At 38.0% G+C, this 18,675-nt stretch overlaps 1 protein-coding gene across 1 annotated transcript in view; it reads right to left on the bottom strand.

The window, feature by feature from the left end:
- Window positions 1-18,675, bottom strand: part of LOC116725764 (band 4.1-like protein 1) — a 44,519-nt gene that overhangs the window by 25,730 nt on the left and 114 nt on the right. The window contains 2 exon segments of the mRNA XM_032572128.1: window positions 3,435-3,584; window positions 4,538-4,626. Coding sequence (XP_032428019.1) covers window positions 3,435-3,584; window positions 4,538-4,609 — 222 coding nt within the window. The 5' untranslated portion in view covers window positions 4,610-4,626.

Below are 18,675 nucleotides of genomic sequence, written 5' to 3'. Positions count from 1 at the left end.
GTTGCTAAAACATTAAATTAAGAAATCTGGGGAACTGCAGCAAAAAGAAGAGAGTCCTTAAAAAACACAAGTGCTTTTGATAATCTAAAAATGACCTTGACTGATTCAGAACAAATGCTGGCATCCCTCTATGGTTCACGGGTGATCTGCATGATGTAAAAGCGTCTACAGCATGGCAAATATTAAATTGAGCTGTATACCTAATAAAAAGAAATGTAAGAGCTGAAGAGTGTGTTTTAGAAGTTAAACATTTCAGTAACGGAATGGACATACAAAAATAGATAATCTGCTTACTGAAATGTTTAGCTGTTAAGAGGACACAGCAATTGTAATTAAAGTACAACAGATTTCAAGTAAGTGAGGTATTTTATGTAAATGTTGAAGTAATTGCTTTAAAAAAATAGCCTCAGGTAAATAACTGGACATAGTAATGCACTGGCCACAGTCAATAGCTATAATGTTGTGTGCCAAATATCAATAGGAGGTTTAGGCTTCTTCCCTGCTCGCTTTTTATCATCCTTTCCAGCTTGCTCGGCGGACATTACGACTCTAATTAAAGTAATGATTTCACTGCGTTTGCCATTCAGTTCCAGTTTGCTGATATTCCACATCAAGCCACTCATCCATACCACAGCACACAAACAGGCACTCCCCGTTGTTTTCCTTCCTCCTCATCTTTCTCTCTACCTCCAAGCCCACCCTTCATCTTTTCCTCTTCCTCTCTCGTTCTATTTTCTCCCCCGGTCAAACATAAGAGCACTCATGGATCAACTGTATGGATTTCCTGTCACAGCCCACTACCTCAAGTGTCACTTCCCAGATGACCTACAGAAATGCATGCAGATGTGTGTGTGCATCTAGCTAAAATTCAAGAAAATGTGGAGACTGAGTTGAAGGAAAATGGTATTTGTGTATCATATGAGAGGCCAGATGTGTGGCAGTATTCGATTAATGGAGTACAGTAGGCAAGGGCGAAGATGAGGAACCAGCAAGTTCATCTGAAAGCACATTACACTTCATCAACAGCTCCTGTCAATGGGGCTCCAGTTAAGGCTTTAAGAGTGAATCTGGCAGCTTTGTGAGACATCCCCAGGATCTTTAAAACGCCCCTCAAGCCCCACGTGACATCCTGACATCCCTCACAATTCATGTCTGTTGACAAGATCCATTTTCTTCAGCTCTCAGTCATGACGAACATGTGGCTGGCTGTGAAATTCAAATAAACCAGGAGCAGAGAGTACGGTGAGCTGCACTCTCCCCGTTTACAGACACAATGAGGCTATAGCATGGAGTCACGATTTATGGAAGCTTGGGATTGCTTAGTTAAGCTTTCCATCCCCCATATCCCTATTAATGGGAACAGCAATGCTACAACATTTTCGTCCTCTGAACAACACTGCTCTGATCCTTAAGCCAAGGTTTATGACACATGCTCTTGCTTCTTATACGCCAGAGAGAACTTAACAGGACATCAAAACAGCTCAAATAAGACTTTGCAAAATTACCTTCTCTTGCTACATATGCATCTTAATAGAAGTACTAATGGAGAGACAAACACCTGAGAAAAATACTAAAATAAGTGGAGAAAATGGCTTTCAAATTTAAAAACACCACACTAACTCTCAAATATGGTGGTGGAAGTATCATGCTCATGAATTCACTAATTGTTAGTGAGACTAGAATGTCAGGGTAATGAAAACTGTGGAGTACTTTCAAATTCTTCAACTTTAGATCAACCTAATGTCTTGATCAGGGGTCTGCAACCTGTGGCTCCAAAGACGCAGGTGGCTCTTTGAACCTTCCACAATGGCTTGTAATACGTTTGCTAAAAAAGTGCAGAACCAACTTTTTTTTAAATTAGAGATATAACAAATGCACAATTCACTGAATTTATAGTACAGAATGATAATTACAAGCCTTTTACCATGACAAGCATGCTTAATACTACTAAGACTCAAACTGGAACCGTGGTTTTGACAGATCATACTAAGGTCGAGCTTTAACTGTAGTTGAGCAAAACAAAGAAATGTTTGGAAACACACATCATGGTCTCAGTCGAGTGAACAGGCTTGTCCCGGTGTATCGCCTACGGTTCCTGGGAATGTGTTGGGCTGCTGTGGGCTGACAGGCCCAAGCTGGGTTAGCTCTGGTGGGTTTACACCCCCTTGACTTTCCTGGGGCAACCTCACCAAGTGGGCTGGTTAGGTGCCCTTCCTGGCACCTTGGTCGCTATGAGTTCCAGCTAGGAACAGGGTCTTGGGTCTAGGGGTCCTTTTCCTGGGAGAGGGAGATGGTTAGGTGGTTAGGTCAGGCGTTTTAGAGCCCTAGCTCCCAACCTGTGGTTCTTCAGTCAGGGAGCCAGTACTCCTGTGCTTCTCTGACAATCTACCTCTGTGTGGGGCATATTGCTGCCCTGGGGTGGTGCCTACTTCTGACTGCCTGGAGCGGCTGCAGGCTTCTGGGACCTTGTCCACCTGTTCTCTGCTGCTCTCAGGTGTCGAGTGCTGCAGGCTTTCTACTGTTCTCACCACCAACAACTGTGTAGCTTCAGGAGTTAGGCTCACTCACATACACACACTCAACCCAAAGACAGTTACTACTATACAGATGGTCACACACACACCCATGCACTGACGCACAAATAATCAAAATTGCTGAAGGTCATACAAACACATGTTAGTATTACAGTAAAGTGGTTGTCTACTTCGATGCTAGATGCAGTCTTGATTTAATAAAGGCAATTACGATTCTGTCTAGAGATATCCCTTTTGTAGTACAAGACTGCCCCGGCACTATATATATCTAAAATGTCAAGACAGGACGCATGGAAAAAAACAAAAAAAAAAAGATGAGCACACACACACAGACATTATAAGCCAAATTCAGAAACAGTCTGAAGATGTTGCAATACAACATATTTTCTTATCTGAAGACTAATTATTTCATATTTCATTTAGGGTTTATAAGTGCAAGTTGAGAAGATACAGCAGCCCAGATTTTTCTCGTCAGTTGTTTTTAAATCTGTTTCTTTTCTCCAAAAAAAATGCTTTGAACAGTTGGAAAAGCTTTTTATCCAGGCTTATCGTTTATCTGTAAGACAACCTGCTGGTTAGCTTAACTGTGTTCAAGTTACTGTGGCTGTGTGTCTCGATAAGAAGTGAACCACCTGTGTGAAAATCTTCAAGTATCTCACAAAGCTTTAAATTCTGCTGCAATACAACAAAGGTCGGTGACCTTAGATTTTAATCTGATATAATAGCCTGAGTCTTCACATAAGTGTTTCATTTAAGATTCCTGATCCAAGTAAGTGGATTATATCAGAAAATACCCTAACCTCACCCTTTATAGAAGTTATTTTTTGAAAAAAATTATTATTTTTTTTAAATACATATTTTAAGATCAATGTCATGACTAAATTAAGTGGGCAACCATACCTCAACTGCAGTGTCATACTCTGAGCCGTCAAGGAGAGTTACTTTGACAGGGACAGTCTTGAGCCGTTTGGTTGTTTTCTGGGGCGACCTGGAGGTTTTGCTGGGGGTTTTCTCTGAGCTGTCGTCCAGTTCGCCCTGGTCCTCGGGAACCTGGGAGAGAGAAAACACACCTGAGAAAAAGAACAGGGATCCAACACTATTCATCTAAATACAGTAACTTGCAAAAATATTTTTACATCTTGAACTATTGAACATTTTGATGTATCACAACCATAAACTGGCTATGTGTCTTAGTCGTATTTTATGTGACAGACCTACACATGCTAATACAGTGAAATTTTTACTAGGTCAGCTAAATAAAACAACAAAACAAAACAAAAAAAGTGAATACAAATTCACTTTTCCTGAATTTGTATTCACAAGTCACGGCTTGGTGCCATCCTCTTTCCAACTGCAGTACTCCATGAGGTGTTCAAAGCTTAAAATATTGTAGTATAATTCAACCATGCTTTAAACTTCTGCTCATCTTTCTCCCCGTCCTTGTCTGCTGCCTTCCTTGACCTTCACAGTGCCATTTGTTCATCAATGTTCTCAACAATCCTCTAAGGCAGTCATGTAACTGCTTCAACTACACTGAGATTAATTTACTTAAAGTTAGACAGTTTTTTTTCTCTAAATACAACCACTCAAGGTGATTGGTTTCACCTAAATTTATTTATCGGATGAATAGTGTTGAAAACAATTGCATTATACCCTTCAAATTGTGTGTGATTTTTTTAACTTTACACTCATGCACTACATTGGTCTTTCGCATAAAATCCAAATAAAACACGTCAGAGTTTGTGAAGTTAATGTGAAAAAACTTCGTGGGGAAATTAAATTTTGATTTTCAGGAAGTGTTAAGTATTTCTCCCAGCAAACTATTTTTTTCTTAAACGTAGAAGATGAATAGCAAATGCATAGAAAGGTCAGCCACTGCTTTAAGATGTTAGTTATTGGCACTGACAGAAAGGGCGAGCGGTCTTGCATATCAACTAGAAAGCTGGAAGGGCCCTAAGTGATTGAGACGACTACAGCTGCTCTGAGTTAGACAATGCGCCAACCTGATTGGTCCTCCTGGCGTCACCCTCCATTGCCGTCTTCATTTCCCCTGCCAAAATCGCCTCTGTTGTCATAGAAATGGATTACAGCCCTGCGAACGCACACACACACACAAAAAAAACGTAAACAGTCAACATCAACTCTTTTCCAGCATCCCCAAAATCAGTATGAAGCTTTTAGTGCTGTGAAAAGTCAAATCGTCCGACGAACTCAATTAGACTCGAGACCCGTGAGCCAAATGCTTTCACATCAACAGGCAGCTCACCGAGTCTTGACTTCCACTGACATTTGGTGGTGGAATGACTCAGAGCAGAGACTATACCTGTAGCGACAACTCGTTCAATTTCCTCTACAGCCAACAGCTACTACCAGAGAGGCTTTAATTATCCCGTGACTCTATCCGGTATTGGTCTCTTAATATACAGTATGTGTGGTCATTGCATTGTGCGCCTAGCTAAAGTGTATAGCTCAGTCGAGCCTGGCTTGCAGCCTCCCACAGGAGCACTCAGCTTGAAGAGCACTGGCTTCAGGACGCTCTTTTCTCACGCTAGTAAAGGAGATAGCATAAATTACATCAGCCTGAGAGCCCTGCAGCAGAACACTGAGATAGAGAATGAAAGGAAGACACCGAGGAAAGAGAGGACACCGGGAACGTGTCTAAGGATGAGACAAGAGAATAGAGGGAAGAGTTTAAGTCGAAGAAGACGAGAGTTTAAGACGCATAAGAATGTTAGGACACGCCTGGTAAGGAGGAGACAGAGGAAGCTTATCGCTTGAAGGTGACCAGACTCTTGGACAGCAGTGTTGCTCCAGGTTACACGTAAAAAATGGCTGATATTCAGAAAGGCTTTTATGGGCCAGAGAAATGAATTATGCAAGATAAAGGTCCAGAACAAATTTAGCATTACAACAAAAGGTGAAAAAAGGGTCACGGGCTTTAGGGAGTTTTTAAATACTGCTGTGTGAAGGCATTTTTCATCTCAGAGATTCCCCCTGTGCTTAAATGCTTCAGATTGTTAAATTTTAACATCAGACAGAGATAACCTAAGTTGATACAACACACGGTTATCAAATGAGGATTTTATTAATAAAGGGAAAAGAGTCATCCAAACTAAACTGGCCCTGTGATAAAACAAAGGACAAAGATTTGTCTGACGTTAACCAAAAAAACACTTTGAATGTCCCCAAGATGTTAAAAAATGCATTATGTAGACTGAAAACCTTGGTAGAATTTAAATAACTTATTTTCTCTACTACAAAATCGGAAGGGATAATGTCCCGTCATCAGTGATCTCAAGAATACTTTGAGTACGCATCAGGAACTTGACCGAAAGCACAACAAAAAAAATAATAAATCACCTCCAATTGGTTAAAAAAAGACAAATTGTGGTTTTGACATGGTCTATTCAAATCCAGACTGAAATCTAATCGACTATAGAGCAACATTTTTAGCAGCTTATTGCTAAAAATGTTAATTCTTAAAGAAAAAAAGTGGGTCAAAAGTCCTCCACAAAATACAGTATAAAAGGCTCATTACCAGTTCTAGCAAAACACACAAGGACAGAGGAAGGGGAGAACAACCAGCTATTAGCCATAGGGTGCTATTACTTGTTCACATAGGAACAGGGTTGTTTTTATATCTTTTTTCTTAATATATAATTATTTGAAAAAAGTGAAAACAAAATAATATAAGTACTTTGTCATACTTACCCTATGTTTGCTAGCAGAGATTTGTGCTAACAGAGATTTTTCAAGTTGAACAATATATCTCATCTATCTCATCAGAACATTTACAAATTCTGAATTTTTGTAAAGTTTTGTATATTACAAACATATGGTAATGATCAAACTTTAGTGCTCCATTATTCCTACAGTACACGTTTGTTCTGGTAAGCTCAAGTTTCCTCATCATTACCTATATATTTATTAAGGGCATGAAAAGGAACTATGACTAATTACACTTGTAGGCCTTAATCTTCTTACATTACCCTTTCCTGCTAAAACATTTTGTTAAGCAACACAAATTTTCTGCATCACTTGCGCATCATTAGTTTACAGTCAACGATGATGTAAAGTGGCCACCCACTAGTTGTCATTTCCATAATGTTCCAACTTTTCTACTCCAGCCAGTAGGAAAGATATCAATTAGGAGTCATGCAGTGCTTCTTTTAGCTGGAGCTCCCAGTGTGAGTGCGACACAATAAGTAAAGCTTGGCTTCACACCTGGTCCACATGACAGAATTTTCAAAGAAAACCCGTACAACTACATTATTTTTTAAATCAAGCTTGACAAATGTGTCAGCGGGTTATGTTCCACGTATCTTTTAAAGCTCTGGGTAAGTTTACAGTTTTTGTTGACACATACTGCCATTGTGTGTACAGGCACATCTCAGAGAATTAAAATGTTGGAAAGTAATTTAATATTTTTGTCACTAAATTCAGAAACTGAAACTGAAACTTTATATGTCCTGCACAAAGATTTCAAGCTTTTATATTTTATAATTTTTAGAATTATGGCAAACGGATAGTAAAAATCACAAAATTAGATTATTACATCACACCAATTTTTAAAAATGATTTTTTTGTGTGTAAATATTATGCATTATGCCTACACATTCATGGGGAGGACTGCTGACCTGGCAGATATCAAGAAGACAGTCATGTAGCATGAGGATAAGGCTTTGAAGGTAATTGTAAAATAAGTAGGTTGTTCACAGCGTGCTGTATTCAGTCATATCCACAGAAAGTTGAGTGAAAGGAAAAAGTGCAACAGGGATAACCCAAAGGACTGTCATATGAAATGGGGATAGAGTCATCAAGATACATTATGTACAAACAAAGTCTGCTTGAATGAAAACCTGAACTTACATTTTAGGGGAGGTTCAAATCAAAAGTACTGGGTGGTAAAAAAATATAAAAAAGCAACTTTCAAATAAACATTTCAGAGGAGCCAAAGGGGGTAAATAATTTCATTTATATAATGACCAGTAAGTGTTTGTCAACAAGAACACAGCATGGTGTTTTTTTTTCTTAAAGAGGATGCCCCAATTAAAACATTTTTTCATTAACCTGTTTTTTTTTGTTTGTTTGTTTGTAGTTTACAAGGCTGTAGCACAGCGTGTCTTTACTTTAATGATGAATCAGTTTTTAGTTTGCTACATCAAAGCTGAGTGCAGTCTGGCTCCTGAAAGGCAGCAGATGTCACTCTTCAGATTTCCTTCACAACTTTAAAGAGGCTGTTTGATTCATTTATTTTTGGAATAACAAAATTAGCTGCAAATCACTATAATTCTTACAGATGAAAGTCAGTTCCACACAGAGATTTAGAACATTTCTGATGCCGATTACAGAACCCCCTTTTTTTTTTTCTGAAGACTGATATCTTTAGGAAACAGGGGGGCAACAAGCTAACATTAAGACCAAACATTAAGAAACTGCCATGTTTATTTATTCGTGTGAAACTGAGTTAGTGGTCTACAGTCAGTGAACATAAATTTTCCAAGTCTCCCAAATGATTCTCAATTGGATCCTGAGTCTGGACTTTGACTGGTTCATTCTAACTTGACTATACTTTTATCTAAACCCTTCCATTGTTGGGAAGCTCCGGCCCAGAGCTTCAAGCGGTCCGCTTTACCTTGCATTTACCCCAATCCATCGTTTTAACACTGACGAGGGCTTCTCAGTCTTGTTAAGGTAAAGCATTATCACAGCATGAAACTGCCACCCCCATGTTTGACAGTGGTAATGGTATATTCAAGGTGTTGTGTTAGTTGCACACCACCAATTTAAAAAAAGTTAAAGAAAAATCAAAATTCTGAAGGGATTGAAACGCACAGTTTACCAATTAGATGATTTCTGTAGTCAATTGGTTGCATTCAATATTGTGCTGATTCACCACATATCAATAAAAAACTGTGTGAAAAGCAATGTGTGAAAATGTGACAAAGTTAAACAGGTGTAAAATTATTTTTACAAAGCACTGAATATACAATGGCAAAAATTTGGTGAGTGGCAGAGCCAGTGAGTGTACATTTCAAGTCCATTGTTTAATCGTGACACTTATCTTCTATCTCAACTCTGATCTCTTTACAACGTACGCCGTATAGATATTTTCACTGTAAGACAAGCTTTCATTGTCAACCTCAATGAAGCAGCTGCCAGAACAATGCGCCTGTGAATCACATCGAGACTCGAGTAAAACCTCCAGAGCTCTCGTTTCGCACGTGTCGCGACTGCAAAGTTAATTAATTATTTTATTTTGGGGCCCCTTTATGAGTCAGTCACTTCAGGTCAGTTCTGGTCTCTGCGCAATTAATCATCTGTGTAAGAGTTAATGGAGTCTGAGACGTGTGAGGTGCTGAAACTCAAAACTCTGGCAACAATCAGGTTCCCGTTTAAAAAGGTCTTCTACTGCTAAATTAGCTGGGTTTTCATTTTTTATGACAGTTCTAAATCAAAGACAGAGCATGAAGAGATATCCGTCAGGCATTAAAAAGACTTTAAAAAAAACCCCACCAATCTAGCATGGGAAAGAGTTAAACATTATAACTATATAACTACATTTAACTATATATTATCAAAGCATTATAATTTCACTCCACGGAATAAATATGCTCACATTAAATGTTTATTTTTTTGTTGTTGTTCCTGTTATATTACGAAACTGCAAAAAAAGACTGATTTACATTGAGTCAATTAACATCTTTATCACAGACGCCAACAAATCAAAACGGATGCTTTCTCTTGTATAACTCTAGCAAAATATCTACATAATCTGTAGCTCCTGGCCAAGTTTAGAGTAAATATGTGCTTATATGCAAGGATATACTGTACATCCCATAAGTCACTCTGGATGGGCGTAAGCATGAGTCACTTCCCCCTCCTCCTGTGTAGACTCTCTCTGTATAGGAGTGCACAGATGGTCCCACACTGCTGTATACTTTTACAGCTTTTTTCCACCCCATTTCACGTCAGTACAGTATCTTTTACAGTCAAGGAGATAGTCTCTTCACGTCAAATATTTCTGCTTTCTGTTATGGCCTGTGATTTAGCCCCATGCAACCAGGGCTAACATCTGCACAGGGCTACATTTAGCCCTACGCCTATAACTATTAGATTAGTTTTATTGATCAGTCACATTTATTTAATTTTTTCTTTTTGACAAGCCAAGATGAAAAGAATTCCCTTAGACATACACATCATTCTCAGTTACACACATGAATTCAACAACGTATTGACACCCTCCTAGGTTTAGTTCTGAATACTTTCTCAAATAGAGTCAAGTTTGTTTATTTAGCTTTTGCCCCACAATAAATGAAATCATTATTTAAAAAACAGGTTTTAACTCAGGTCATCTTGGTCTGATATTATAATTTGTTTGATCTGAAACATTTAGGAACAACAAAAAAGCAAAAATGGCTTCTCTTGTAAATTTGCACATTAATCATTTTCTGTAACAGCTGCTGTCTATAATCATCTGTAAAGTCTGTTAACCGCTCACTCAAAGGAAATGGCTTCCAACTGCAGGAGTCTCCACGAACATAAAGAAACAGACTGCGCCCAATATGGTGCAACAAAACAGTCATTGTCTGCAACAGACCAGGTTAGATATACTGCCAGATAGTAAAACACATGATGACTGATCATCTGGGGCAAAATAATGTCAATGATGCATCATTTACTAGAGGCTTGCCTGAGCACATTTGTCTTCATGTCATTTCTCAAACAAAGACTCTGTCAGTTTAGAGACCCCCAAAATTGATGTGTCTACAGGCAGCCATCACTTGCCCACAGGCCCATCCTTCATCAGTGAAATGGTGGGAGAAATTTGTCAAATGCAGCATTTCAAAAAATATGTCACAACAGAGCATATATAGTATATAACAGCTTGTAGATATTTCTCACCTCTCTAACGCAGAGTGCTGTCAGGAAACAGTGAATGTGTTGCTAAACTAAAGTGTTTGTCTACTTGCACAGCGGATTGGTGAAGGAAAATAAGACTGCTGCGCACGTGTGAGAGCCAAACTGCGAGAAGCAGCAGTCTGCAGAGGCAAGTCGACAGCCTATTCCACCGTCGTCAAAGAACAACCGTTTGAAAAATATTTCGATTCCCAAACTGTTCCCCAAACTTTTGTTCAACTCTGCTGTATTTTAAACAATGTAGGATTTTATCAAAGATCAAAAACAATAAGCCAATAGAGATCCTAAAATATCCCATATCCATTTTATTAAATTTAGATCTCTCATCTGCATATCCAACCAACTGGATGCAGCTGACTGATTCAAATTACCACATTTAGATCAAAGCTCCTGTCTGAATAAGTAAGGATGAGTATTTGCTATAAAAAAAATACATCAGAAGAGTGTCTTTTTTATAGCAAGTACTCATCTAACTCTATATCTACATCATTAGATATAGATATTTATCATACAGTATCAGCTAAATTACTACCACAAGATAAGTCGCCTATTGTATGAACTAATTACTGAAAATTTCTCCCCATGTGATCTCTGACTTTCCCCATCTCTGTTTTATAATCTCTTGCTTATGGTCTAAGCATCCAGTTCATCAATCCTGGCAGCTCAGTGAACCCAGATGAACTCTGGTAGGGATGGGTGGGGTAATATGACTGTATAGATGTCCTTGTTCAAGATAAACCAAATACAAACATTCATTAAACCTGTGGCCCTCAGCAGTTTCCGAAGGGGACAGAGTAGTACAACTCTTAAGTCTGCTGCAAATTACCGCAAACAAGATAAATTATATGACATGGAAATCAATGAGGCTGCAAGTTCAACCTTCCAGGGAAAGTTCCAGGTAGCTCGGCTGATTTTAGTCAGACTAGCTACCTGCAAAATGCTGAATACAAGAAGTATTTGCATTCAGCATTGGTCATTATATTACACCATTTTGAATACTTTGTAGTCCCTTTATGATCGTAAACGAGAAGACAGTTTGAGCGATGACTGGACTTAGCATTATCTGCTTCATTACCACCTGGCGAAATTGTGCACATTAAAAGTGCTAGAGCAGGAAGTTTGAGGTGGGTCACTGTAAAGTTGAGCTAATCTGATTAAAACAAATCAGCCAGTGAAATCCCTTAAAAAATGAGCTGTCAAAACGCATGATTTGATTTATGAGATTAATATCCAAAATGTTAATGAGCTCATAAGTGAAAGAGCAAACATCTTCAGCACTGTCCCACAAAGCAATTATTGCATCCATTTAGTAAAATAAATTGTGTTGGGACATGTAACAAAATCGGGGAAACATGGACTCACAAAATGGATAAGACAAAAAATGACTTGTAACTGCTAATGGTCTCCACAAACTTGTACTCTCACTGCTAAGTCCTTATTGGCACATGCAAACTTATGTTTACCCAAATTATGGGTCACCTCACTCAAATCTAAATTTTTTGTCACAACCTCTTAGTGGGCGCTAGCTAGATGGCTGTTTATTAAGAAGAGAAGAAGAAAACAAAACTGAACTGAAAAAGAAAAGGCGATTGGTCATTAGGAAATCAATGCTGTTTTTTTCTTTGTCCTCAAATTTCCACAAGTAATAAATCAAACACACCTTTTCACTGCAAACTACGAGCATCTCTGTCTGAGCTGCAGGTTTGTGGCCTACAAACAGCAAATTCTTAGTCAATGAAGGCATTAATCAAAAAGATACTAAGTTGGCAGCTGCCATTAACTCCTTGCAATGTTGTAAAACATTTTAGAGAATCCAAGTTTACTGTCCACAAAGTTACCATGACAGTCAGTAATTTGTATACACTAAAGTAAGTAACAGGGCACAACAACAGCCATATGCTGAAATAATTCAAGTCTGCATTCATCAATTACAATTACATAAATTACAAGAGAGTATTTGTGAGTCCCCACAAAGAAATTGTAAGTCAAGTCCTAAGTCTTTTGCTTTAAGTTACCACAATTTATGTGATCAAACACATTAATACTTTTATATAAAGCCAATTTCAAACTGGAGAGGTACTAATTCACCATTTATTCCAATTCTGAACATTACTATTCACAAAATTATTAAATATTGAGTGTGTTTAAATAAAAACAATTAATCATAACCATACATACAGGAGGTTATATTTATGACAACAGAAAACATGTTGGTGATCCACCTATTGCAGCAATATTGCAGCATTTTACATTTCAAGCCGTCATCAAATCTCACCTAGTGGTTGAAAAAGGTATCAAAAATCTTACCAAGCAATTTTACAGTGGATAAAATGATAATGTGAGTGTGCAGACATTAAGTGCCTGTTTATTAGAATCATTACCAACCGATAGAACAAGTCAGCAATTCGTGATTGATGGAAATCATTAAAAATGTATAATATTCGCGAGCATCCTTTAATTGAGGACAAAAGGGGCGTTTCCTGCATACTCGCAGTAAAACAGTGCCTTCTTACACTTCAGTGTTTTATTAGCAACCTTCACTTTCAAAGTCAAATGGAAAGAAAAGCTTCACTCTAAACCTAGTGACAGGAAAGTGACAGGCGCCATGCCGTGCTGGCAGCATCCCCCCCCTCACCCACCCTCCTTTTCTGACCAAAGTCGGGAGTGACGCCACCAACAATACTTAACACAAAGACATCAGACGAGCCTGTTTAATATGCAGTTACCATGGGAACTCCAGCCTAACATCGTCTGTCAAGCATATCAAAATAAGATAAAGAAAATAACAAGAGAGAAAGAGAGAAGAGCCTGTGGGGATTTATTTGGCGGGCTGACACATACACATGTGTGAAAGAGGGAGAAAGAGGTGAACCATCACATGGCACAGCGCTGAAGGATGTGACAGTTCATGCAGAGATCGGCACACAGATGTGACAAGGTGGAGACAGTGGTGGTGGTATGAGGATGACCAAAAGATATTATAAAAGATTGTAATTTTGAAAAGATAAAACATTTTGAAACAATTAAATTAATTGTCTGACAGTATTTAGATTAAATGGATACTGTACAAGGAACAGTTAGAATAGAAAAATGACTACAAACCAATTAAAACAAAAGGGTACATTGAATTGGTTGTGTATGATTAGCCGTTTTATGTACAGCGTCATCAAAATTGACAAGGACTTAGGTTGAAGCAGACAACCACTCCTTCAGTCTCATAGCGGAAAGCAAATATAGTCACACTCCACAACAAATAGGTTGATAAACATGTCTGCCTACCTGGGGTTTTTTTCAAGGTAAGTTAGAGACATGAAAATGAATTCAATCCTTGAGATTTGAGACTTGTTTACATAGTAACCCAGCCTCAAAATAGTTTCATATTATAAAATAATTTTCAATGTAAAATGAGATGAACAATAAACCCATTTAAACTAAATTCACTAAATATGAAGCGGCTGTCACTTATAATGATCATGCCATTATTTTCTAAAGATTATTTCCCCTGATTCCAGTTAGGATTGCCAAAATTATTTCAGTTTTTTTATAAAAGCCCAGATGATGGAAGAAATATTTTTTGAGTTTTTTCGTTATTACCTTAATTTGCATAAACTGACATTACTTATGCCTTTAAATATTTTTTAAATAGTTTAAATAATGTTCCTTTGTTGGATACTAATAGGTTAATTCACAGCATTTTAGGTAATTTGAGATTTTGAATTTGAAGGCCATTAGATCAGGAAGCACACCAAAATGAAATAATCAGTCAGGAAGTTAAAGTTGTGATGCAAACAGGTTGTCCAACTGGAGTATGAGAATACAGTCAGTAAAAGTTACTTCAGAACAAGAAAGTAAATCTTGGGGAGCGGTCAACACAAAGCTCCGATTTTGGATAAAGTATAAATAGAGTGTGAGCAAAGCAACCTGCAAACTTGACCTGTTATACCAATTTCATCTTGAGAAATGGGACAAAATTCCAGCAAACTCTTGTAAGAAACTTGAGGGAGAATATCCTAATATTATTTTTGGCTAATATCATTATTACCAAAAAATAATAACTCAATAGAGTTATACAGTTTAAAATGAAATTCCACCAAATACTTAAACTAATGTGTTGATGGATGTTAAAAATTTACCACAAACATGCCCTCTCTCAAATTTAGAAAATAGAAAAATGTGTGTTAATCCTGACCTACCTAAAACATGAAGCACCACAAAGTCAGGGACCAAGGAGAAAAACTTTAGACTTTAACTCTAGCTGCATTTTGTAACAGTAAACTATGAATAGATTACAAAAAAGTTGCTTCAAATATTAGGTCGTTAAGACATGAAATCTGAAAAATTTGACATACATTTGTATTCAGTCCATGCTTTGGTCAGATGAGAGCAAAACTGAACTCTTAGATATTTATGTGAAAATGGAACAAAATGACACATGATCTGTATCAAGTGGCAGATATCTGATTGTCTTGTACAATACAATAAAAAAATGGAAAAATTAAGTAGTGTTATTTGATGGCAAACTTGAAGAGGTAATCCAATCATTTGACTCAGCAGTGGTTGATTCTTTAAAATAAGATAATCATCATGCTTCAAACGACTGGGAAGGTACCTTCAAACAGCTTCAAACAGGAAATTATCCCATTATAAAAACGTTCCCTCCACAACTAGATAAATTAAAGGCATTCTTACTGTAAGTGGTTTTTATACAAACGAAACGTGAGATTTTGTTTGAAGATATCTAGACTTTCCCAGATGTGAAACAAGATTCTTTGAAGAGATAAACCCTATTACTGACTTGTATCAGAGCAGTTAGGACAGAAGAGGATGGAAAGGAAAAGGACTCTGCAGAATCCATCAGCTAAGGTTCACCTTATCTGTTAAACAGGGAGCAGTGGGATGCAGCGGGCATGCTGCCAGTGGAACTGGGTCATTGGTGTTTATTGATAATGTGACTGCCGATGGGAGTGGAATTATACTTTCTGAAGTATATAAGTGGTAAGAAGGCATCAGAGTCTGAATGCACACAGATCAACGTGCAACAATTACCTGAGTAATCTACCGTAAACCTAGTTCCAAATATTTTTTTTCATTTATTTTTGTCACAACTGCAGCAGAATTTTTCACAAGTAGGAGCTTAATAAAGACTTCTTTTTTTCATCAAGATTATAAAGAGTTAATTTTGCATTGCGGGATCTGAAAATAAAACATCTAATCTTACAAAATCAACTTTGCTTTTCTCTAAAAATGTAAATCCGGCAACACTAATTTTAGAAACACAGTGTGTATGCAACATAGTCGACTCCTATCCTCTCATACGCACTGAAAGCCATTACTTTTACTTCCATTCAGTATGATGGGTATCAACAATCACATTGATATTCTTCAGAAAAAAATTTAAATCCATTACTGCAGCTGTTAAAAACTGAGTGTCTCATCTTTGCGATAGCATGTGATTGGCCATATAAATATTCCTGTGTCAACCCCATGTTGCCATTCATAACTTGGGCATGGTAATTTGTGCATCTTTTGCAGTCATAATGCACAACTGACAGTTTATTACATGCTGTTATCTTTGATATGCCTTTGAAAGCTCCTCTGACTTGAAAGTAATTTGAGTTTATCCAGTGGAGAGCTCCAGATAGGCTCTCTGCTTCAACGAGGTATTACAAATCAATCATAAAATGCCTCCACAAAGGCCTTGAGGGGGGAACTGTATTAAAGTTGCCTTACCTTAAACAAGCATGCTCGCTGAATTATTATGCAAAACAAAGCTGCCTTCTGAGAATATATTGGCTGGAATGTAGATTACACCCTATCCTTGCCTGGAAAATTGAAGAGCATCACTGCCCATGTACATCTACCAAATAGCTATCTGACTAAGTTTGACTAAGTAGTTAAAAGAATGCATGCCACTGAAAGACACAGTGCTTTTTCATCTAAACTAGCAAAGGGTTTCGAGAAAGGAGCACCACTCCATCTGCACCTACGTAATGGACATCAGGGAGGTTAAAAGTGGAGCAGGTGAAAGAAAAAATGAGATGGGAGGATGCACAGAGAGTTCAGAGGCATAGATGGACAGATGGATGGATTTCAGATCTAATTTGCCCCCCCTCCTTTTTTCTGACTGCCTCAACAAACTCGGGAGTCTGGGAGATTGTGTGGCCTGTGGCGAGGCTGCAAAGGAGCCAGATACTCGAGGGCTCGCAGTCTGTTTGACTTAGAGGAGAATGAACAAAAGGGGGCATTAGTGATGAGAACAGACAAGTCCACTTGTTTGTGCAGTAAATGTGGAAACACAAACTGCTGGATGCCCAAACCGAACGTGCTCTGCTACTGTTCGTTATTTAATGAAACATGCTTTGTTGCCGTACCTTTCTAAAATGCAGCCTGAAGTATTATCTTTTAAGCTAATGACAAATATTCACATTTCATAATAAAACTGATATGATAATACAATGCTTGGTACATGAGAGAGATATTTAATGATTGGTTATGTTACCATCTCAGTCTGTGTCTGCCATTTGACTAGCACTGTCTCCTAAAAACATATTTTGATTCTCTATTAGAGCCTTAAATAATTTATAATGTTAAGTGGGAAATAAAACCAGCTTATCTTTTTTTTGCCATCCTTACTCTTAAAAACTGTATTTTATTCTCCTACAATGTAGCAGAAAATTAATGCACCTCTTCACCAAAACAAATCAGCCGAGTGAGAACATTATTTTCTTGTTGACGTTTGGTCAAGACTTCCATCAAAAACCAGAAATAACAAAAAAAAGTTTGATAACTTATTAAACACTGCTGTGGAGCATTTTTGTTACATGGAGCCTTTTTGTAATTTTAGGTCAAGCATATTTAAAAGGTTATAAAGAAAATGTAGATAATTATTCCAAAACGTTGGCTTCGTCGGCCAACGTTTTTTAATACGTCGTAAAGTATTAAAGTTTTTAGATCATGTTGGGGGGTTTTTTTCTTACAAAGATGTCCACAACTAATTTTTCCCAAACTTTTACTCCAGTCTTAAATGAAGTTTATGAAAAAAACAATAATAATCCACAAATGTAGATGTCTTCTAATGCACCTAAAAAAATGTAATTGCTGTAGATCCATTTTAATCACTACATGTAAGCCTGGAGAATCCCTATGGACGGTATTATTACCATAACAACCACCCACTGGTATACAGTAAGAACAGAAAACAATGTTGATCATTTAACTGATTTGAACTTATGGGCTAACTTTCAGCCCTGGTTAAATAAAATAAGTCAAGTTTGAAATTCTTGGTTTAGTCAGTCTTTCTAGCAGAATCAAGTCCCATATGTAAATCTCAAACATCTTTTTTTTTGTTACATTTTGCCAACATGCCTACTCTTAAAAAAAACACTTTGATTAGATTAAAGTGGAGCACTCGCTTGCTCAGGCTTATTAAGCAGCTAATTTGTCATCCTCATTGTCTTCTGGTTTTCCCTGAAAAGCGATCTGATAAATTGGATTATGCATGGTCAGCTTGCCTCGGTTCTTTCCCGCTTCAGCACACACGCACCAGCAGCTTCTTTCAAAAACTAACTCCGCAAGTTTAAGAGGCTTTCTAAAAATGACCACCTTTTCAGACGGCAGCAGTTCACACCCTGAGGAGTCCGAGGCACCCATGCCTGCCCCCTGTGCCACACCCGCGCCAATACAGCCCCTCTTCAATTAGCTCATTATCTTAAGCATCAGCTGTTAGCCTTTGGCTCTACACAGGGGTTGGGGGAAAAGAAAAAAGAAAAACAACAACCAATTCCTTAAGCATAAAACGTGCTCAGAAATGGGTTTGGAGAAATGCAGATCTTTCCTTTTTCCTCCATGCGTTTATAGATTTAGAAAGAGATAAAGGTGCACCTGCTTCCTACTGGGCCCTGATAAGCGTGAAATAAAGGATGCGCTCATTCTGTGCTGCTTATTAAAAACCAGCCTGCCGACCATATTGGCCGCGTTAACGCTGCATGGTAACACCCTCCACATCCGCCCATGGACCTCTAGCCACAAAAGCGATCCCTTTGCACGGAATTTAAAAAATAAAAATAAAAAACGCACGTTTCAGCAGCAAAGCTCATCACCGGCGCGAGATGCGATCCCTCCTCTTCTTCCCCGGTTTCTGCTTCTGCAGAAGTGTCACTTCGCGATAACCGGTTTAGCGCAGCATGCCCGCACCTTAACAATGCAATTAAAAGCTGCCTAC

Source organism: Xiphophorus hellerii, chromosome 1, assembly GCF_003331165.1.
Source record: "Xiphophorus hellerii strain 12219 chromosome 1, Xiphophorus_hellerii-4.1, whole genome shotgun sequence".
Taxonomy (NCBI): domain Eukaryota; kingdom Metazoa; phylum Chordata; class Actinopteri; order Cyprinodontiformes; family Poeciliidae; genus Xiphophorus; species Xiphophorus hellerii.
This window is presented reverse-complemented; position numbering and strand designations above follow the sequence as displayed.